At 48.3% G+C, this 23,675-nt stretch overlaps 1 protein-coding gene and 1 long non-coding RNA gene across 2 annotated transcripts in view; one reads left to right on the top strand and one right to left on the bottom strand.

Annotated features, from left to right (window-relative positions):
- Positions 1-23,675, bottom strand: part of LOC119966320 (E3 ubiquitin-protein ligase HECW1-like) — a 664,661-nt gene that overhangs the window by 197,543 nt on the left and 443,443 nt on the right. Inside the window, 3 exon segments of the mRNA XM_038797802.1 lie at positions 14,767-14,838; positions 14,840-14,953; positions 21,783-21,904. Coding sequence (XP_038653730.1) covers positions 14,767-14,838; positions 14,840-14,953; positions 21,783-21,904 — 308 coding nt within the window.
- The window catches only part of LOC119966324, a 182,506-nt gene that overhangs the window by 83,681 nt on the left and 75,150 nt on the right, over positions 1-23,675 (top strand). The window lies entirely within an intron of this gene.

Below are 23,675 nucleotides of genomic sequence, written 5' to 3' on the forward strand. Positions count from 1 at the left end.
CCCACAGTCCAACAAAGATGTGCGGGTTAGGTGGATTGGCCATGCTAAATTGCCCTCAGTGCCCAAAGATGTGCAGGTTAGGTGGGGTTATGGGGATGGGGGAGGGGGGTGGGGGTCGGTGTGGACCTAGGTAGGGTGCTCTTTTGGAAGGATGGTGCAGACCAGATGAGCCGAATAGCCCCTTTGAGCACTGTAGGGGTGCTATGGATTCCTTGGAAATTCTCTTAGTACCCTTGTAACCATGAACGCGTGTCAGCCATGAGGTGTGCCAGTACATTTAGCCCTCTGACTCCACAAGTAATGATGATGCATGCATGAATAAAATGGAACCAATGTCATGTGAATTATTTCAAGTGATATCTAAATTTGAAAAATAAACACTGTTCCACCTTTGTGCTCTCAATAAGTCTTATGTTAATGGCAATGGAGTTAGGCAAGAAGATTTTGGCTGTGACGCAGAATTTCTCTGTTTGACCAGGAGACTCTTTTATAGAACCCCCCCCCACCCCCCCCCCCCCCCCCCCCCCCCCCCCCCCCACCTCCCCCCCCCCCCCCCGTAGCTGAAGCATTGTCAGTTGATGGTGGGTGTAACCACTGGAAAGTGCCCCCACTACAGAATCGCACGTGTTTCCTGTACACTCCAAAAGCACTTTAAATTGTAATTGTGTGGGAAACAGAAAATAGCATGTGGAAGTGGTGCATGCTTCTGGTTACTCCGTCAGGAATGTCGCAAAACTGACAGAATTCCGCCCCAGGTCCCTTTGGGCTTCCATTGTTTCTACTTTTGACTATTTAGAAGGTGCTGATGTTTGTTGATTTTAAATTAGAACATTGAATGTAGAACAGTACAGCACAGTACAGGCCCTTCTGCCCACGATGTTGGGCTGACCATTTATCCTAATCTAAGGTCAACCTAACCTACACCCCTTCAATTTACTGCTGTCCAAGAGTCGCTTAAATGTCCCTAATGACTCTGACTCCACCACCTCTGCTGGCAGTGCATTCCACGAACCCACCACTCTCTGTGTAAACAACCTACCTCTGACATCTCCACTATACCTTCCTCCAATTATGTCCCCCTCGTGTCAGCCATTTCCACGCCTTTCATCAACTTGTACACCTCTATCAAGTCAACCTTCTTCACTCCAGTGAGAAAAGCCCTAGCTCCCTCAACCTTTCTTCATAAGATATGTCCTCCAGTCCAAGTAGTATCCTGGTAAATCTCTGCACTCTCTCCAAAGCATCCACATCCTTCCTATAATGAGGTGACCAGATGAGAGGGGACCCTATTGAAACTTACAAGATACTGCGAGGCCTGGATAGAGCGGACGTGGAGAGGATGTTTCCACTTGTAGGAAAAACTAGAACCAGAGGACACCATCTCAGATTAAAGGGATGATCCTTTAAAACAGAAATGAGGAGGAATTTCTTTAGCCAGAGGGTGGTGAATCTGTGGAACTCTTTGCCGCAGAAGGCTGTAGAGGCCAATTCACTGAGTGTCTTTAGAGATAGATAGGTTCTTGATTAATAAGGGGATCAGGGGTTATGGGGAGAAGGCAGGAGAATGGGGATGAGAAAATATCAGCCATGATTGAATGGTGGAGCAGACTGGATGGGCTGAGTGGCCTAATTCTTCTCCTATGTCTTATGGTCTTATGGTGTTGAGTCATCTTTGCTTAATTATAGACTCTAACAATTTCTGCACATCAGATTTTAGGCTAACTGGTCTTTAATTCCCCGATTCCTCTCATCCTGCCCGACACTATTTTAAATATTGACTGACATGAGCAATTTTGCAATCTAAAGGAACAATTGCTGAATCAAAAGAACTTTGAAAATTTATAGTTAAAGTATCTATTTCCCAACCTCTTCTATCAATTTTCCACGATGCTTAATCTCCAATCATCTGTCAGGCTTCAGTTAAAGCAGTTTTTGTGACCTACTATAGCCATTGCTTTTAACTTTCCAATTTAATTCTTCATGTGTCTAGTAGAGCTGTCTAATAGGATTTCAATGCTGATCAAACTTGTGACTAGGTCACCATATTCACACGTGATACAAAATAGCTGAAATGTTAATAAAACAAATGTGCAAACATTAGAGCTTTTAAACTGTCAGCAATCAAGATCGATATCCTCACTGCCAGAGCCAGGGGGCGGAATTCTTCCAGCCCTGGGACGGGCCGGAGAATGCCCGCAAACTGGCCACGCAGCCCCGACACCAGCGCGCGATTCTCTGCAGTGCCATTGCCGCCCGTCGCTGGCCGCTCTACGCGGCAGGACCGCCGATTCTCCGGCCCAGATTGGTCGAGACCTGCCAACGCTGTTTTAATCTGCTCTGGGCCGGCGGGACCTTGGCGTTGAAGGGTTGGGTGGCGGCCTGTGGGGGGGGGGGGGCCATGTGGGGGGGGGGGGGGCCTCCCATGTGGCCTGGCCCGTGATCGGGGCCCACCATTGGCGGGCCAGCCTCTGTGGCTGGGGGCCTGCTTTCCTACGCGCCGGCCCCTGTAGCCCTGCGCCATGTCGCATCGGGGCCAGCGCGTTGAAGGAGGCCACTGCGCATGCGCACGTTGGCGCCGGCGCCACTGCTCATTTCCTCGTTGACGCCGGCGCTACTGCGCATGAGCGGATCCCGCGCCGCACAGTTCGCGCCGGGATGGGAGGCTGGAGCGGAACCACTCCAGCACCATGCTGGTCCCCTGGAGGGGCCAGAATCGGTACTCCCAACGGCCCGTTCACGCCTTTGTGAAACGCGACGCCGTTTCCGACGGCGTGGACATTCTGCCACCGAATAGGAGAATCGCGCCCAGGAGAACAGCTTCAAAAGGATTTTCAATCTAATGGTTCCAGAAGGCAAGACAGTTGTGAAAGGATGGTGACAATCTGTTAGCTAAAGTGATTTTTTTTCTGACATTGTACTCCAGTTTATTCTCAAAAATAAAAGATACATTTCTTCAAGTGTAAGTTGTCTATATTCGGAGATTCAAATACAGAAAAGAATGAATAAATCTCTATGTATCAGCTTCTGCACTCTGACTCTTGACCAACACTTATACTCTGTTGTCTGTCATAAACATACAAAATGGCGAGACATTGAATGGACCTTTGGTTCATGGCAAAACTCATGCAACCTGTCATGCTAGTAGTTCGCTATTCATTTCAATCACTTATTTCAACAGATCTATTAAGATGAAGGTTGGATGTTGTTGCACTGCCTCCGCTTGTCAAAATTGTCATTTCACCCCCCCCCATTGCAGCCATGCAGTGCTTTTCATTACTTATATACCTCAACTGTTCTGCGAAAACTGTCAACTTCAGTTAGAGTCACCTGTCACTAGATTTGGAATAAAACTTTGAGAACTATCAGACCCTGTCCCTGTTTTAATAGCACAGAGCAGTTCTGCAGTTGTAAATGATAATCATTTAGAACAAATGGCAGGACTATTTTTCTTGTTCCATTGAGCAAGTGACCCTTCAGCTTCCAGCAACTGAACTGACAAAGATAGTCGTTGTCCAACAGATATGTGACTTCAGCCGAATGGCAAACTTGGTCAGTTAGGAACAGATGATAAATAGCAGTCAAATGAATTAACACTCGTACTCAGACATACTACTGTGACTTAACACACTAACTGGACCATGTGGCGAGTGTACTGGACAATGCTGTTCTAGTATTAGTGTAGATTGTTATGAATGTGAGGGTTTATAAGATGTTTATGTTTAAAACTGTCTTCTTTTAATTTAACGTAAAATGGATTAAGTAACCTCCTACCAGTTCTGTCTGATGACAAGCCATATGACCTGGTTGCCATGGGAACTGGGGACCTAGGTAAAGCCCGATTGAAGCCCAGTGTCAGCTTTCACACCTGAACACAAAGAGAGAAGCAGATGGCATTGCTGCCAGCAGATTAACAGATTCTCAGATTTACTAACTCAGAGACCCTGGACAGAGAGAGAGAGAGAGAGAAACAGCCAGGGAAATCGATTGTTCTCTATTAGCCACCGGGCCAAAATGCAGGTGGGAGCACATTATCTGGTTGAAGAGACAGAATCTATGCAAGTTTAAAGACACTGCTAACCGTATCTGCGTGAGTGTCACCCCCACAATCCTACAGGATGTGCAGGGTAGGTTGATTGCCCGGGGGCTCCGATGGGGTCTGGCCCACGATCGGAACCCACAGATCCGCGGGCCGGCCTCTCAGATTCACTTTCTGTAATTGGGAACGCCACACACGTGGCCCCCTGGTCGGGAACACTGCAACGCATGGCCCTATGACCCTCGCAACACCTGCCCGCGTCCCACCTGCAGGCCGTGACTCTGGGTTTGAAAATGACTGCTCTAGGGAATAGTGACCATAGTAATATAGTAATATAGAATTCAAAATTCAATTTGGGGGCGAGAAAAAAGTCCCACACTAGCGTTCTGGAATTCAACAAAGATAATTACATAGGCATGAGGACAGATTTGTCCTGAGGAGAGTGGGCAGGAAGGCTAAATGGCTAAGATCTGGTATGTCTCTCTTGTGGGGACCATGAATTGGATTCAATTTGAATTGGTTTTTGGAGCAGGCAAGGGGCTGGATTAGGAGTTCGCCCCTCTCCCCACTCTGAGCTCTGGCTTTGTAACTCTGAAAAGGTAATTTAAAAAAAAGTTAGCTCAGCTGATGAGCAGTGGAGATGCTCAATATTTAAGGAGATGCTCAATTACTCACACCTAAAATATATTCCAGAGAGGAAGAAAGATGGCAAAAGGGGTAAAAAGGCATCCATAGTTAAGGACAATATAACAGCAAAAAGTTAGTTATACCATGTTGCAAAGGCCAGTGGCAGGCTGGAAGATTGAGAAACTTTCTTAACATAAACAAGGGTTACTAAAAAAGTAATAAAAAGGGCTAAGGTAAATGGGGATGAGAAACGTATCAGCCATGATTGAATGGCAGAGCAGACTGGATGGGCCGAATGGCGTCCTACGTCTTATTAACCCTTCTGACGGGCACTGGACATTACAACTCAGTGGAATAGGGAGAAACGACCCCAATGGAAGTTTTTTTTTAATTTAGAGTACCCAATTAATTTTTTTCCCAATTAAGGGGCAATTTATCGTGTTCAATCCACCTAGAACATAGAACGATACAGCGCAGTACAGGCCCTTCGGCCCTCGATGTTGCACCGACATGGAAAAAAACTAAAGGCCATCTAACCTACACTATGCCCTTATCATCCATATGCTTATCCAATAAATTTTTAAATGCCCTCAATGTTGGCGAGTTCACTACTGTTGCAGGTAGGGCATTCCACGGCCTCACCACTCTTTGCGTAAAAAACCCACCTCTGACCTCTGTCCTATATCTATTACCCCTCAATTTAAGGCTATGTCCCCTCGTGCTAGCCACCTCCATCCGCGGGAGAAGGCTCTCAGCTGTCCACCCTATCTAACCCTCTGATCATTTTGTATGCCTCTATTAAGTCACCTCTTAACCTTCTTCTCTCTAACGAAAACAACCTCAAGTCCATCAGCCTTTCCTCATAAGATTTTCCCTCCATACCAGGCAACATCCTGGTAAATCTCCTCTGCACCCGTTCCAAGCTTCCACGTCCTTCCTATAATGAGGCGACCAGAACTGTACGCAATACTCCAAATGCGGCCGTACCTAGAGTTTTGTACAACTGCAACATGACCTCATGGCTCCGGAACTCAATCCCTCTACCAATAAAGGCCAACACACCATAGGCCTTCTTCACAACCCTATCAACCTGGGTGGCAACTTTCAGGGATCTATGTACATGGACACCGAGATCCCTCTGCTCATCCACACTACCAAGAATTTTACCATTAGCCAAATATTCCGCATTTCTGTTATTCTTTCCAAAGTGAATCACCTCACACTTCTCCACATTAAACTCCATTGCCACCTCTCAGCCCAGCTCTGCAGCTTATCTATGTCCCTCTGTAACCTGCAACATCCTTCCGCACTGTCTACAACTCCACCGACTTTAGTGTCGTCTGCAAATTTACTCACCCATCCTTCTGCGCCCTCCTCTAGGTCATTTATAAAAATGACAAACAGCAACGGCCCCAGAACAGATCCTTGTGGTACGCCACTCGTAACTGAACTCCATTCTGAACATTTCCCATCAACTACCACTCTCTGTCTTCTTTCAACTAGCCAATTTCTGATCCACATCTCTAAATCACCCTCAATCCCCAGCCTCCGTATTTTCTGCAATAGCCGACCGTGGGGAACCTTATCAAACGCTTTACTGAAATCCATATACACCACATCAACTGCTCTACCCTCGTCTACCTGTTCAGTCACCTTCTCAAAGAACTCGATAAGGTTTGTGAGGCATGACCTACCCTTCACAAAACCATGCTGACTATCCCTAATCATATTATTCCTATCTAGATGATTATAAATCGTATCTTTTATAATCCTCTCCAAGACTTTACCCACCACAGACGTTAGGCTCACCGGCCTATAGTTACCGGGGTTATCTCTACTCCCCTTCTTGAACAAAGGGACCACATTTGCTATCCTCCAGTCCTCTGGCACTATTCCTGTAGCCAATGATGACCTAAAAATCAAAGCCAAAGGCTCAGCAATCTCTTCCCTGGCTTCCCAGAGAATCCTAGGATAAATCCCATCCGGCCCCGGGGACTTATCTATTTTCACCTTGTCCAGAATTGCCAACACTTCTTCCCTACGCACCTCAATGCCATCTATTCTAATAGCCTGGGTCTCAGCATTCTCCTCCACAATATTATCTTTTTCTTGAGTGAATACTGACGAAAAGTATTCATTTAGTATCTCGCTTATCTCCTCAGCCTCCACACACAACTTCCCACCACTGTCCTTGACTGGCCCTACTCTTACCCTAGTCATTCTTTTATTCCTGACATACCTATAGAAAGCTTTTGGGTTTTCCTTGATCCTACCTGCCAAAGACTTCTCATGTCCCCTCCTTGCTCGTCTCAGCTCTCTCTTTAGATCCTTCCTCGCTTCCTTGTAACTATCAAGCGCCCCAACTGAAACTTCACGCCTCATCTTCACATAGGCCTCCTTCTTCCTCTTAACAAGAGATTCCACTTCTTTGGTAAACCACGGTTCCCTCGCTCGACCCCTTCCTCCCTGCCTGACTGGTACGTACTTATCAAGAACATGCAATAGCTGTTCCTTGAACAAGCTCCACATATCCAGTGTGCCCAACCCTTGCAGCCTACTTCTCCAACCAACACATCCTAAGTCATGTCTAATGGCATCATAATTGCCCTTCCCCAGCTATAACTCTTGCCCTGCGGGGTATACTTATCCCTTTCCATCACTAACGTAAAGGTCACCGAATTGTGGTCACTGTTTCCAAGTGCTCACCTACCTCCAGATCTAACACCTGGCCTGGTTCATTACCCAAACCAAATCCAATGTGGCCTCGCCTCTTGTTGGCCTGTCACATATTGTGTCAGGAAACCCCTCCTGCACACATTGTACAAAGAATGACCCATCTAATGTACTCGAACTATATCTTTTCCAGTCAATATTTGGAAAGTTAAAGTCTCCCATAACAACTACCCTGTTACTTTCGCTCTTTTCCAGAATCATCTTCGCCATCCTTTCCTCTACATCCCTAGAACTATTAGGTGGCCTATAGAAAACTCCCAACAGGGTGACCTCTCCTTTCCTGTTTCTAACCTCAGCCCATACTACCTCAGAAGAAGAGTCCCCATCTAGCATCCTTTCCTCCACGTAATACTGTCCTTGACTAGCAGCCCACACCTCCCCCTCTTTTGCCCCCTTCTCTGAGCCTTACTAAAAGCACCTAAACCCCGGAACCTGCAACAACCTTCCTGTCCCTGCTCTATCCATGTCTCTGAAATGGCCACAACATCGAAGTCCCAGGTACCAACTCATGCTGCCAGTTCCCCTACCTTATTTCGTATACTCCTGGCATTGAAGTAGACACACTTCAAACCACCTACCTGAACACTGGCACCCTCCTGCGAAGTCAAATCTGTGCTCCTGACCTCTATACTCTCAATCTCCCGTACCCCAAACTACAATCCAGGTTCCCATGCCCCTGCTGAATTAGTTTAAACCCCCCCAAAGAGCACTAACAAATCTCCCCCCAGGATATTGGTGCCCCTCAGGTTCAGATGTAGACCATCCTGTCTATAGAGGTCCCACCTTCCCCAGAAAGAGCCCAGTTATCCAGAAATCTGAATCCCTCCCGCCTGCACCATCCCTGTAGCCACGTGTTTAATTGCTCTCTCTCCCTATTCCTCATCTCACTATCACGTGGCACGGGCAACAACCCAGAGATAACAACTCTGTTTGTTCTCGCTCTGAGCTTCCATCCTAGCTCCCTAAAGGCCTGCCTGACATCCTTGTCCCCTTTCCTACCTATGTCGTTAGTGCCAATGTGGACTACGACTTGGGGCTGCTCCCCCTCCCCCTTAAGGACCCGGAAACACGATCCGAGACATCACGTACCCTTGCACCTGGGAGGCAACATACCAAACGTGAGTCTCTCTCGCTCCCACAAAATCTCCTATCTGTGCCCCTGACTATTGAGTCCCCAATTACTAATGTTCTACTCCTTTCCCCCCTTCCCTTCTGAGCAACAGGGACAGACTCCGTGCCAGAGGCCCGTACCCCATGGCTTACCCCTGGTAAGTCGTCCCCCCCACAAGTATCCAAAACGGTATACTTGTTACTCAGGGGAACGACCGCAGTGGGTCCCTGCACTGACTGCTTCTTCCCCAGTCCCTCTTACAGTTACCCATCTATCTCCAGTCTTTGGTGTAACTACTTCCCTGAAGCTCCTATCTATGACCCCCTCTGCCTCCGAATGATCCGAAGTTCATCCAGCTCAAAGCTCCAGGTCCCTAACACGGTTTTTGAGGAGCTGGAGTTGGGTGCACTTCCCACAGATGAAATCAGAAGGGACACTGACGGCGTCCCTCACCTCAAACATTCTGCAGGAGGAGCATTGTACTGCCTTCCCTGACATCACCTCTAGATTAAAAAAAAAAAAACAAGAAAACGAAAAGAAAGGAAGAGCTTACCTGATATTACCTCAAACCCTGCTCCCGCTCAAAGGTAAGCAAATTTAAAGGCACTCACTCACCTTCACGACAGGCCCCTGCTCCCGCTTCCCAACCACCGTGGGGTGGGGGGGTTGGTTAGAGGAGGAGGTAGGGTGGGGAAACACTCACGAAGTGTTTCGGGTTTAACTGTCAGTTGCCAACAGCCTCTCCACAAACCACCTTCAACTTAGGCTGACCGCACTGCACGTATGCAAATTTCCCCAGAACAGCTGATCAGTAGCTCTGCTCTGCTGCCCTCTGCTGGATGCTTGCCTTCACTCAAACTCCTCGGGTCTCCTTCGCAGTTCACCTTCAACTTAGGCTGACCCGCACTGCACGTATGCAAATTTCCCCAGAACAGCTGATCAGTAGCTCTGCTCTGCTGCCCTCTGCTGGATGATTGCCTTCACTCAAACTCCTTGGGTCTCCTTCGCAGATTCACCTTCAACTTAGGCTGACCGCACTGCACGTATGCAAATTTCCCCAGAACAGCTGATCAGTAGCTCTGCTCTGCTGCCCTCTGCTGGATGATTGCCTTCACTCAAACTCCTCGGGTCTCCCTTCGCAGTTCACCTTCAACTTAGGCTGACCGCACTGCACGTATGCAAATTTCCCCAGAACAGCTGATCAGTAGCTCTGCTCTGCTGCCCTCTGCTGGATGCTTGTCTTCACTCAAACTCCTTGGGTCTCCTTCGCCAGTTCACCTTCAACTTAGGCTGACCGCACTGCACGTATGCAAATTTCCCCAGAACAGCTGATCAGTAGCTCTGCTCTGCTGCCCTCTGCTGGACCTACCCTGCACATCTTTGGGTTGTGGGGGTGAAACCTACGCAATCACGGGGAGAATGAGCAAACTCCACACGAACAGTGACCCAGAGCCGGGATCGAACCTGGGACCTCGGCGCCGTGAGGCAGCAGGGCTAACCCACTGCGCCACCGTGCTGCCCACCCCAATGGAAGTTGTGAGTAACTTTGAACTGAGTTCTGTAAAGAATGTAATTCTGCAAGAAGGTGGTGTAATGTGCAAACGAGGGATGGGGCTTCCGCCCATGTTATGAAGTCAAGGGTCTTTTCTGTAATTTAGTGCATCTTTAGACAATGTTGATTTTAGTTTGTTACAGTAAAAGCCAAAAAACATGTAATCATGGGACGCAATGCGGCCCATAAATCATGGGCGGGATTCTCTGACCCCCCGCCGGGTCGGAGAATCGCTTGGGGCCGGCGCGAATTCCGCCCTTGCTGTCTCTCGAAGTCTCCGGCACCAGAGATTCAGCGGGGGCGGGAATCGCGCAGCGCCTGTCGGCGGCCCCCCGCCGGTGATTCTCCGGCCTGCGATGGGCCGAAGTCCCGCCACTGTCATGCCGGTACCGCCGGCGGGAATCAAACCACCTACCTTACCGGCTGGACCAGGCAGCGCGGGCGGGCTCCAGGGTCCTGGGGGGGGGGGGGGGGCGCGGGCCAATCTGGCCCCGGGAGGTGCCCCCATGGTGACCTGGCCCGCGATCGGGGCCCACCGATCGGTGGGTGGGCCTGTGCCTCGGGGGCACTCTTTTCCTTCCACGTTCGCCATTGTCTTCACGATGGCGAACATGGAAGTGACCACCTCCCCTGACACGTCGGCACATGCGCGGACTTCCGCCGTCCGGCAAAGTCCTTTCGGCCCCGGCTGGCGTGGTGCCAAAGGCCGTTCACACTGGCCGGCGGGGCACCAACAACTCCGGCGCGGGCCTAGCCCCTCAAGGTTAGGGCTTGGCTCCTAAAGGTGCAGAGAATTCCGCACCTTTGGGGCGGCCCGACGCTGGAGTGGTTGATGCCACTCCATCCCGCTGGGACCCCACACCCTGCCGGGTAGGGGAGAATCCCGGCCCATGTACCCGGTTAGCCACGCCTCGTGAAATCTAATGGGATCTTGCGAGACGTCGCGATCTGGATCCCGCCAATTATGCGGCTAATCTGTACATTAAATTACTGCATTAAGAAGCACTTTGATATGCGCTCACCAGAGTTCCCAAAGACGCAGGATCTAACCCCTGTGCCTTGGAGATTCCGAGCGAGCACTGTTTAGCACTGGTCTCCGCAAACGGGGACCAGGGCTGGGATTCTCCCCTACCCGTCGAGTTGGGGCTTGGACCACGCCGGAGTGGTTCCCACTCTGCCGGCTGGCGTGAACGGCCTTTAGCGCCACGCCAGCAATGGCCGAATGGACTTCGCCGGCCGGCGTAAGTCTGCGCGTGCGCCGGAGCATCAGCGGCTGCTGACGTCATACCGGCTAATGCGCAGGGGAGGGGGTCTCTCCCGCCTCCGCCATGGTGAAGACCATGGTGAAGGCGGAAGAAAAAGAGTGCCCCCACGGCACAGGCCCGTCTGCCGATCGGTGGGCGCTGATCGCGGGCCAGGCCACCTTGGGGGCACCCCCAGGTGTCAGATCGCCCCTTGCAACCCCCCCCGGACCCGGCGCCCGCCCGCGCCACCAGTCAGGTAGGTGGTTTAATCCACGCCGGCGAGAGAGGCCTGTCAGCGGCAGGACTTTGGCCCATAGCGGGTCAGAGAATCGCCATGGGGGGCCGCTGATCGGCGCGATTCCCGCCCCCGCTGAATCTCGGGGGCAGAAAGTTCGGGACACGGCGAGGGCGGGATTGGCGGGGACCAGGGCTGGGATTCTCCCCTACCCCCTGGCGGGGGGTCGGAGAATCTCGCCCCAGGTATATCGGCACTGGCGGGTGGGGGGGGGGGGGGGGGGGTGGTCTTCCAGGGGATCGGGAGCCACTGGGTGGTTGGGCTCCAGGCAGGGTGGAACCTTTGGCTCCCCCAGTGTCCCCTGTACCAGAGTTCCAGGTTTGGGTCACTGTATGTGCGGAGTCTGCACGTTCTCCCCGTGTCTGCGTGGGTTTGGGTGCTCCGGTTTCCTCCCACAAGTCCCAAAAGACGTGCTGTTAGGTAATTTGGACATTCTGAATTCTCCCTCAGTGTACCCAAACAGGCCCGGAGTATGGCGACTGAGCGCTTTTCACAGTAACCTCATTGCAGTGTTAATGTAAGCCTACTTGTGACAATAAGATTATTATTATTAGTAGTACCTTGGTCCACTTTATGTGAACTCCATTCTATCTTACAAGTTTAAATATTCCTCTTCCATACAATTAATCCTCTCCACATAAAGGCCACTTCAGTTCAGGTAATTTTCCGTGCAGTTTTGTCTTTCTCAGGATTTTCCCAATGCCCAGACATCCCAAATTCGCCTTTAAGACATGCATTTCTAAGGGTGCCTCAGCTCTTCCTTTCCCTCACCACTTTTTCGTATTATAAGGCAAGTTTTGATTCAAACTACGCAAACTAACTAAATTGTAGTCTTTCCTTTTTCATGGTCCCAAGATGAGTCATGACCTCTGGCTGTCGATTCTCATTTCCAAAGCTTTTCCGGAAGCTCTGAACCTTCCTTCCTCAAGCACTTGGGAGGCGGTTACAACATTTGTGGTTTCCTTTTGTGACAGACAAAAGACCTATGTCTCGCTATTGTCCAATTCCCCCCCAACTACCACTCACTTGCTCCTTGTTAATGTTTATTTATTCACTCTGAGTAACACACTGTGTCATAGTTTAATTCAGCAGCCTGGCTCTCCGTATTTCACCTCACCAGCATCAAGTTAAAGAGTAGTCAGTAGACAAATCTAAAATCACAGCGGCTCACTTACTGACTCGCCGACAATTATACCGACAATAAGGTGGGCAGCACAGTAGCATGGTGGTTAGCATAAATGCTTCACAGCTCCAGGGTCCCAGGTTCGATTCCCGGCTGGGTCACTGTCTGTGCGGAGTCTGCACGTCGTCCCCGTGTGTGCGTGGGTTTCCTCCGGGTGCTCCGGTTTCCTCCCACAGTCCAAAGATGTGCGGGTTAGGTGGATTGGCCAATGCTAAATTGCCTTAGTGTCCTAAAAATTAAGTTAATGGGGGGGCCTGTTGGGTTACTTACTGGTATAGGGTGGATACGTTGACTTGAGTAGGGTGATCATTGCCGGCACAACATCGAGCGGCCGAAGGGCCTGTTCTGTGCTGTACTGTTCTATGTTCTATACATGCATTTTTCTACTTCTCGAATCCTCTCAATCTCTGGAATGTACAACTGTGGGACTTCTTCCCCTGCACACTGCAGAGTGAGACTTACAGATAGTGGATGTTCTAGTTCCGCACTTCTTTGCTTAAAGCACAACCTGCTAATCCACTTTAAATCTGTTTGTTTCCTGAACCCCAACTGGGCCTAGAATGATCCATATCATGTCCTGGCTGAGCGTCTTCTGTGTCAGACTGACCACACTAGCTGGTGCACTACATCACAGTTTTAAATATGGAGAAAAAACTGGTTATTTTCCATATTCGGCCAGGCCTTATTGATGCGGAAAAAAAAAACTCATTCAGTGTTCGGAGCAGGGTCAAAATGTCTTATTTGTCTTGGAACCAAAAATATATAAACAGTGAGGAGAATAATTCACTTGCACAAGCAAATATGGTGAATAATGGAAATCTGAAATACAAACAGAAAATGCTGGAAATACTCAGCAAGTCTGGTAGCATCAACGCAGAGAGATACATCATAAGCATTTCAGGGCCATGCCTTTTCATCAGAACTTCTGCTGAGTATTTCCACCATTTTCATAAAAAAAGAAGTCAGCAAACTTTAGTAAAGGTAAAATAAAACATTTTATATGCCCTTATATGCGGTCACTCTGTTTCGGAATTTCCTACCTGTGCCATTTCTGACATTGGGCCACCGTGCAATCTTAGGGTGGAGGATGGGAGGAGACTAATGAAGAATTTACCTCCGCTTCACTGTCCAACTACTGAAGATGGGTGGGCTTTGGAGGTTGGAGTGTAGGGCATCGGGCCTACTCGATTGGAGTCCAGCGGTCTCCACTGTGAGGAGAGCAATGGGAGAGCTGCTGAGAGCCATAATGATGCAATGGCAAAGAGGCACTGCAGCCACCATTAACATCTGTGAAGTGGATGACAAGGTCACTGTATATGGCTCTCAGAGACATCCATCTCGACAATTTCATTAATCAATGGCAGGACAATACGGGCAGATAGCAGCTTGGTAACTATCTGCCGATGAGCTTATCGACTGGTTCTGATGAAAGGTCATTGACCTGAAATGTTGGGTGATATTTCTCAGCCTCGGCAAGGCGGGTTCCCCTGCAGTGGATGTGTCAAGTCAGCAAAAAGGTTCATTGACTTTGGTGGGACCGCAATAATATCCCGCTGGTGGGAGGGGCCAGAATATTCCAACCAATAACTCTATTTCACCACAGATGCTGTCTGGCCTGCTGAATTTTTCCAGAATTTTCTATTTTTATTTCAGATCTGCAGTATTTTGATTTTGTACAAGATTCCACTAAAATTGTACAATCTATCCCCATTTAGTCATTGAGTAATACAGCATTGTAGACTGAATTGCACCAGGCCAGGACCTCCACATAACTTGGATTCTAAATTATAAAGATGTCGCACTCTTACTAAGTGCAAAAATATAATGGAAATGAAACCTTTTGAAAGGGCTGTTAGATAGGGGGAGAAAGATTAACACAGAGGCCATTTTTACTTGACAAGATAATACAAAAGATATATATGCTATTCATTTAATAACACTAAACTGAAGAATTACTCCATACTCTTGGGCCTAGCCTTTCTTACCTTGCTTTGTTGATCTGTCTTAATCTCCCATCCTCGAGGCAGTTCTAGCTGTGTATCGGCAAACATGTTCAGGGAAAGTCACCAAGTCCCTGTTATGTTGATACCGCTCAAAATTACGGGCATCCCTGCGGATCTTCAGTATCATATGCTTCAAGCAAGTACTATTAGTAAATATTCGATAGGCACCCTGCAATGGAAGAAATTGTTTGAGTGTGTCTGTTTATGTTGCTTTCTGAGGGCAGTAGCATTTTATGCTGTGGTTTACTGTCAAATCATGTTCATGGTCCAGCAGATAACAGATGCTTAGGAGGGTATTACATAGAGAACTATATACAGTTTTGGTTTGTTAAATGGCAATAAAAATAATATGGTTTAAGAAAGATAGAAAGAACTTGCATTTGCATAGTGTACTTCATGTTATTATGCTTTCCCAAATTGTTTTACAACCAATTAAGTACTTTAGCAGGCCCTGTTTCAATACAACAAAGTGTAACAGCCAATTTACATACAGCAATGCCCCGCACAACAGCGATGAGATAATAAACAAATCATTCAGGTTTTTGATTCTGATTGGGGAATAAATGTTGGTCAGGACACAGGAGAATTAATGTACACCATTTTTGAAAAGTGCTGTCCCATCCCGTCTCAGCTGAGAGGCAATCTTTGACAGTGCAGCTCTCCCTCAGTACAGTATTCAAGTACCGCCTGGGCCATATGTTCAAGTTCATCAACATCTGGAGATGTGCTGCTGCTTGAGCCCTTCTCACTTTGCGTCCATAGGATCCATGAGGTTCAGTGAAATTCAGACTAGACTTACCGTATCATCAGGCACAATGTAGAGATCGTATATCATGCGATTCATGATACACTGTAATGTGTGATTTATACTGCAGCGCTACCAATTTGTTTGCATTGTAACATGGATCCTAATATACTTTGTATTATGTGGGAACCAGTAGATGGTGTCAGGTGAAATAAAGTGTTAGCAGATTCGGAATGTGACCTGAACCCGGTGACGTGTTCCACTCTCAAAACCCTGTGCTCTTTTCCATTCCACTTGATATACGTGACTAACAGACATGTTGCACTTGGTTAATGAGATACTGGTGAAGAATATGACTGAATGCAAATAGCAGTCAGGAACAAACTGGGCACAATGGGAGGTGGCAACAATGTAGAGCATCACAGTGTTGGAAGGGATTAACTAACTGGGTCCTGTCACAGCCCAGCATGCCATTTGTGATAAATGCCCAGGGAATGGGCTCATGTTCCTGTAAACTGATTGGAGCTAAGTGCAGGGCACTGGAAATCAGCACTGATATGGGAATCGGCAACACATCTGTAGGTTTAAAGTGGCCTGCCAACACTGCAATCTTGCTCTCAGTGATACAGCAGTGCTGTCATTTTAGATAAAAGCAACAAGAATTACATTTATTTCTCTTTTATTTAAAAACAAACACTTGTGTTTTATTGCAGGAGCTGACTTTTCATCATCGATGTGCCAGCAGAATTAATTTTTGGGAGTTTTTAAATATTTGAACACTGCTGGTAGTAAAATTTAAATACTGATCCACAACTCTTAACAAGAGAATCAATGTAATGCAGCAAATGCGCAGATGGATGATAGCTGAAGTTATTAATACATGTAAAATAGAAGCAGGAGGAGGCCATTCATCCCTTCGGGCCTGCTCAGGCCATTTATTATGATCATGGCTGATCATCAAGTTCAATACCCTGACCCACCCATATCCCTTGATCCATTTAGCCCCAAGAGCTATATTAACTCCTTTTTAAAATTACACAATGTTTTGGCCTCAACTACTTTCTGTGGCAGTGAATTTCACATATTCACCACTCTCTGGGTGAAGACATTTCTCCTCACCTCAATCCTAAAAGGTTTACCCCTTAACCTCAAACTATGACCCCTAGTTCTGGACTCCCCTATCATCGAGACCATTCTTCCTGAATATATCCTGTCTAATTCTGTTAGAGTTTTATAAATTTCTGTGAGATCTCCTCTCATTCTTCTAAACTTCAATGAATATAGCCCTAACCGAGTTGGATCATACCGCAGTACCCTATTCCCAGGAATCAGCCTGGTAAACCTTTGCTGCACTCCCTCCACAGCAAGAGCACCCTTCCCTCAGATAAGGACACCAAAACAGCACATAATACTCCAGGTGTGACTTCACCAATGTCCTATACAATTGTAGTAAAACATCCCTATTCCTATACTCAAACCCTCTCACAGTGAAGGCCAACATACCATTTGCCTCCTTTACTGCCTGCTGTACCTGTGCGCTCACTTTCAGCGGTTGATGCACGAGGACACCAAGGTGTCGCTGAGTATCCACCTCTCTCACTTTACACCCATTCAAATAATAATCTGCCTTCCTATTTTTCTAACAAACCTGATAACCTCACATTTATCCACATTATACTGCATCAACCATGCATGTGCCCACTCATTCAACCTGTCCAAATCCCGCTGAAGTATCTCTGCATCCTCCTCACAGCTCACCCTCCCACCCAACTTTGTATCATCTGCAAATTTGGAGATAATACATTCAATTCCCTCATCCAATCATTAATATATAACGTAAATAATTGGTCCAAGCACAGGTCCTTGCGATACCCCACTAGTCACTGCTTGCCAATCCGATAAGACCCATTTATTCCAACTTTTTTGCTCCCTGTCTGCTGACCAGCTTTCTAACCATCTCAAGATACTACCCATAATCCCATACACTTTAACTTTACATAGTAATTTGCTGTGTGAAATCTTGTTGAAAACCTTCTGAAAGTCTAAATAAATCACATGCACTGTTTCTCTCGGTCAACTCTACTAGTTACATCTTCAAAGAATTCTAGTAAATTTGTCAAGCATTTGTAAATTTTGTAAATCCATGCTGATTTTTGTCTGATTGTACCAATGCTTTCCAAATGCTGTGCTATGAAATCCTTGATAATAGATTCTCGCAACTTCCCTACTACCGATGTTAGGCTCACTGATCTATAGTTCCCTGTTTTCTCTCTACCTCACTTTTTGAATAATTGGGTTTTATTAGCTACCCTCCAATCTGTAGGAACCATTTCAGAATCCAATACTGCAGTGCAATTTGTATAATGGATCAGCATTACAGGGATGAACTCAATTCATTTTACTTTCTTGAGCAGGATTTTCTTTGTTTGCATTGTTGTCAGACTTCTTGGATTGTGTTGGGAGTATCTCACAGAGATATCATCATAGAATTTACAGTGCAGAAGAAGGCCATTCGGCCCATCGAGTCTGCACCGGCTCTTGGAAAGAGCACCCTACCCAAGGTCAACACCTCCACCCTATCCCCATAACCCAGTAACCCCACCCAACACTAAGGGCAATTTTGGACACTAAGGGCAATTTATCGTGGCCAATCCACCTAACCTGCACATCTATGGACTGTGGGAGGAAACCAGAGCACCCGGAGGAAACCCACGCACACACGGGGAGGATGTGCAGACTCCGCACAGACAGTGACCCAGCCGGGAATCGAACCTGGGACCCTGGAGCTGTGAAGCATTCGTGCTAACCACTATGCTACCGTGCTGCCCCTAATGCCTGAGAGCAATCCAACAGTCAAAACACATAAATGTTACAAACTTCCAATTTCACTCTGGCCAGACAACAGCTTTGAAATGTGTCCAGGGTGTAATGTAGCCCTAGAAAAACCACACAATGTGGAGTGCTTTCTGGAGTGCAGTGGATTTGGCATTTTGGTTGCCATTATTGATAGATTGTCATGAGATTGCAACCATTGGTAAAAGCAGGGGATTTGGAGCGGGAGGTCGAGCAATGAAACCTCCTGAAATACAGCCCAGTTGGAATTGGTAACAGGACCAATTTACCCTCCCAGAGACCAATGTCTAAAGGCTTTGTCAGGAAAATATGAGATAAATTATAATCAAATCTCAGAGAGTATGATCATATTGGTCCACATTGTTTGGTCATCAATGGAGCAGGAATACAAGTATACACATTGCTGACCGTTCCTGGAACTCTCACCTCATCCTTTTACCCTGGAATCTTTGGAGCTTTCTGTCCCAGCACCATTCTAAATCTATCATCAAGGGGAATCAGAGGCCGTGTGGCGAGGTGTAATGGGACACACCCCTTAATGTCTGCCTTCAGTTCTGGGATTATCACTGTTTTTAAATTCTATCTCACACCACAACCCCAACACTGCTCACCACCCCTGCCCACCCAACACTGCTGACCACCTCCCGCCACTGCTCACCACCCCCGCCCACCCAACACTGGTGACCACCTCCCGCCACTGCTCACCACCCCCGCCCACCCAACACTGCTGACCACCTCCCGCCACTGCTCACCAACCCCTGCCCACCCAACACTGCTCACCACCTCCCGCCACTGCTCACCACCCCTGCCCACCCAACACTGCTGACCACCTCCCGCCACTGCTCACCAACCCCTGCCCAGCCAACACTGCTCACCACCTCCCGCCACTGCTCACCAACCCCTGCCCAGCCAACACTGGTGACCACCTCCCGCCAACTGCTCACCACCCCCGCCCACCCAACACTGGTGACCACCTCCTGCCACTGCTCACCAACCCCTGCCCAGCCACACTGCTCACACACTCCGCCACTGCTCCACCAACCCCTGCCCACCCAACACTGCTGACCACCTCCCGCCACTGCTCACCAACCCCTGCCCAGCCAACACTGGTGCCACCTCCCGCCACTGCTCACCACCCCCGCCCACCCAACACTGGTGACCACCTCCCGCCACTGCTCACCAACCCTGCCCAGCCAACACTGGTGACCACCTCCCGCCACTGCTCACCACCCCGCCCAGCCAACACTGCTCACACCTCCGCCACTGCTCACCAACCCCTGCCCAGCCAACACTGGTGACCACCTCTCGCCACTGCTCACCACCCCCGCCCAGACCAACACTGCTCACCACCTCCCGCCACTGCTCACTACCCCCTGCCCAGCCAACACTGCTGGCCACCTCCCGCCACTGCTCACCACCCCCGCCCAGCCAACACTGCTCACCACCTCCCGCCACTGCTCACCACCCCCGCCCAGCCAACACTGCTCACCACCCTCCCGCCACTGCTCACCAACCCCTGCCCAGCCAACACTGGTGACCACCTCCCGCCACTGCTCACCACCCCCGCCACTGCTCACCAACCCCTGCCCAGCCAACACTGCTGGCCACCTCCCGCCACTGCTCACCACCCCCCGCCCAGCCAACACTGGTGACCACCTCCCGCCACTGCTCACCACCCCCACCCAGCCAACACTGGTGACCACCTCCGGCCACTGCTCACCAACCCCTGCCCACCCAACACTGGTGACCACCTCCCGCCCACTCAATGCTGCTCACCACCCTGAGAATGCTCACCACCCCCCGCCCACTCAGCACTGCTCACCAGCCCCCCCACCCACCCAACACTGCTCACCACCCCCCACCCACCCAACACTGCTCACCGCACCCCTATCCACCCAACACAGTCCACCTCCCCCACCCACCCAACACTGCTCACCACCCTGAAAATGCTCAACCCCACTCCCCCAACCAATACTGCTCACCATTGACACTCACCACCATTGCCCACCCAACACTGCTCACCACCCCCCCACCCATCCAACACTGTTCACCAACCCTCACCCATTGGGTGCACTCCCTCTTAAGTTCCAGAAACTGCAGGACCACCCTCCCCTGTCTTCTGTGCTGACACACAAATCCCCCACTCTCCACCCCCTGCAGGTCTTCCTCACTCTTCTGCCCTGAGACCCCCAGAACCTACCTCTTTCTGTCACAAGTTAAAAGATTTCTGTTTGCAAGAATTGTCATCTATCGTGGATGATGGTGGGTTGAACCTTATGTGAGGTGCCAAGCCGAGTTACGTGTGCAGGATGGTTGCCTATTCTGGGGTTGAGAATGTCCATTCCACCCCTGGTTGTTCGCAAGTAATGGATGAAATTCATGAGGCTCATCCAGGTGGCTCTCGAATTAAAAGTCAAGCCAGGTCGTATGTTTGGTGGCCTAACATTGACCAGGATTTGGAGAACAAAGTGAAATCTTGTTCTGCATCTCAATCTAACCAGTAGATGGTGCCACTAGCACCATTACATCCTTGGGGGTGGCCTGATCATCCTTTGTTGAGAATTCATGTGGATTTTGTTGATCATTCACTGGTCACATGTTTTTAGTCATCGTGGATGCACATTTTAAGTGGTTAGAATTATACATCATGAGCAACACTACAGTTCCCCGTCCCACAGAGAAGCTACACCATGGGTGGGATTCTCCATCCCACTGCATCAGTTTCTGGTGTTGTGTGCCCCGCAAGTAGTGGGATTCTCCGTCCCACCAGCCAGCCAATGGGATTTCCCATTGTGGGCAGCCCCACGCCATCAGGAAATCCCCGGGCATGGGTGCACTGCCAGCGTACGGAGAATCCCAAAAGTGGAGAATCCAGCCCCATGTCTCTGCAACTGATGGACTACGATTCTCTGATTTCTGATAACGGTACAATATCTACGAGTGAGTTGTTCCAAGAGTTTACACAAAGGAATAGAATACGCCTTGTGTATGCCATGCCTTTCCATCCACTTCAAATGGTTTGGCTGAGTGAGCTGTTCAGACATTGAAGGAAGGATTGAAGAGGATGGCAGGTGATGCAGAATGTATTATAATACAAAGGTTATTGCAATGTAACAGCACAATGATTGTGTAAGTAGCAAAATATAACCAAAGCAATATTAAAGCACAGTGAATGGGAGAATATAAAAATATGGATACAGAATGGACAGCACAGTGTTTTGGATCGTACAGGAAGGAAAACCATAGAACAGTCAAAGAGAGTACGGCAGAAATCATCAGAAAATTATGAGCATAGCAATGCCAAACAACACAATACCATTTAATGTAGGTATAAACTACTTTTCTAAGTTTTAAGTCATCAGGAAATACAACAATGTCAAGGTTTTAAAAGGGTACTTACATTGTTTGAATGCAGCACAGTGAAGAACTCGGGATTTGTGATGAACTTGACAGTTGGAGACTGCAATAACATGTTAACTTTCTGGGAACTCACTGGAGACAAAGAGCCTTCTCGTCTCAGTTCTAGTAAAATGAGGAGGTAGGATATTATTCTTGAAGTACAACATCACTGAAAAATGTATTCATTTTGAAGTTAAGAGGACTTTACAATAACAAAATGGGACATTTTATTTGAGGGTACTGAGTGTGTCAAAGACAACTTCACTTTATATTTAGGTCATAGGGTGTTCCAGAGAAGCCAAAGGATTATAACTTTCCTTAGAAGTACAACAAAGGCTTGAACACCAATTGAAGAAGATTTGGCGCTATGCGTTTTACTGCTGGAGGTGGTTTTGTTCCTCTCAATTTTCACACAAGTCATTCTGGTGACAGAAACTTGGTCAATAATTTGAAATTACAGATTAAGGTCCAAAGTCCGGCTGCTGAAAACCGGAATTGTTCGAAAATTTGACATTTTCAAAATGCCACGCCTGTCTAGTTCCCAGTGCTTCAAGTCAACCTGAACGACCCTCAACCCCACGTAACATAGTCCGAACTGCCTGATCTCTGCCCATACACTGTTATTGTTGTTGCTGGCTTGGGTCACTGTCTGTGTGGAGTCTGCACGTTCTCCCCCTGCCTGCGTGGGTTTCCTCCGGGTGCTCCGGTTTCCTCCCACAAGTCACGAAAGACGTGCTGTTAGGTAATTTGAACATTCTGAATTCTCCCTCCGTGTACCCGAACAGGCGCCGGAATGTGGCGACTCGGGGATTATCACAGTAACTTCATTGCAGTGTTAATGTAAGCCTACTTGTGACAATAAAGATTAGTATCATTTTCCTATTAATTGAATTTGGCCAAGGACAGGCTATCTGATTTCTTGTCCATGAAAACTCAAAAACCAGCCTGGTCTCAGTCCTGAGGTTGCCAGATTTTGGATGTGGGAATTGGGTCACTGCTCATTTCACCTAAACAGATTCTGGATGAGCTCAACCTTCCAGCACATCAGTGATTCCATTGATGTAAGGATGATGCAATTCTTAAAAGGAGCCCAACAAAGGTCAGAAGTGGCTGTTTGCTGACGATTTCACATTGTTCAATTCCTCTCTCAATCCTCAAATTGAAGTAATCGAGACCAAATGCAGCAAGAACTGAATTGGACAAATCCAGGCTTGGGCTGAAAAGAGGCAAATAACATTCACACCACGCATCTTCTAGGAAATTACCATCTCCAACAGAGAGTCTTACTTTTTATTTTTTTAATTTAAAGTGCCCAATTCTTTTCTTTTCCAATTAAAGGGCAATTTAGCCTGGCCAATCCACCTACCTGCAGATCTTTGAGTTGTGGGGGTGAGGCCCATTCAGACACGGGGAGAATGTGTAAATGCCACAAGGACAGTGACCCGGGGCCGGGATCAAACCAGGGTCCTTGCGCTGTGAGGCAGCAGTGCTAACCACTGTGCCACTGTGCCAATCGCACAGAGACTATTACCACCTCCATTGACATTAATTGGAATTGCGATCACTAAATTCGCCAACATTAATATCCTGGCGTTTACTATTGACCAGAAACATTAAGTGACCAGCCACATAAATACAGTGCCACAGGAGTAGGTCAGAGGTAGGAATTCTGCAGCAAGTGACTCACATTCTGACCCCCCAAAGCCTGTCCACCAACTACAAGATATCAATCAGGAATGTGATGAAATATTGTGCTCTTGCCTGGGTGGGTTCAGCTTCAACAAAGCTATAGAGAACTGAACACCATCCAGGACAAGCAGCTCACTTGATTGACACTCCATCCACCATCTTTAAAATTAACTCCCTTTACCTCCAGCACACAGTGCCATCTACA

This window comes from Scyliorhinus canicula, chromosome 5 (assembly GCF_902713615.1).
Source record: "Scyliorhinus canicula chromosome 5, sScyCan1.1, whole genome shotgun sequence".
Taxonomy (NCBI): domain Eukaryota; kingdom Metazoa; phylum Chordata; class Chondrichthyes; order Carcharhiniformes; family Scyliorhinidae; genus Scyliorhinus; species Scyliorhinus canicula.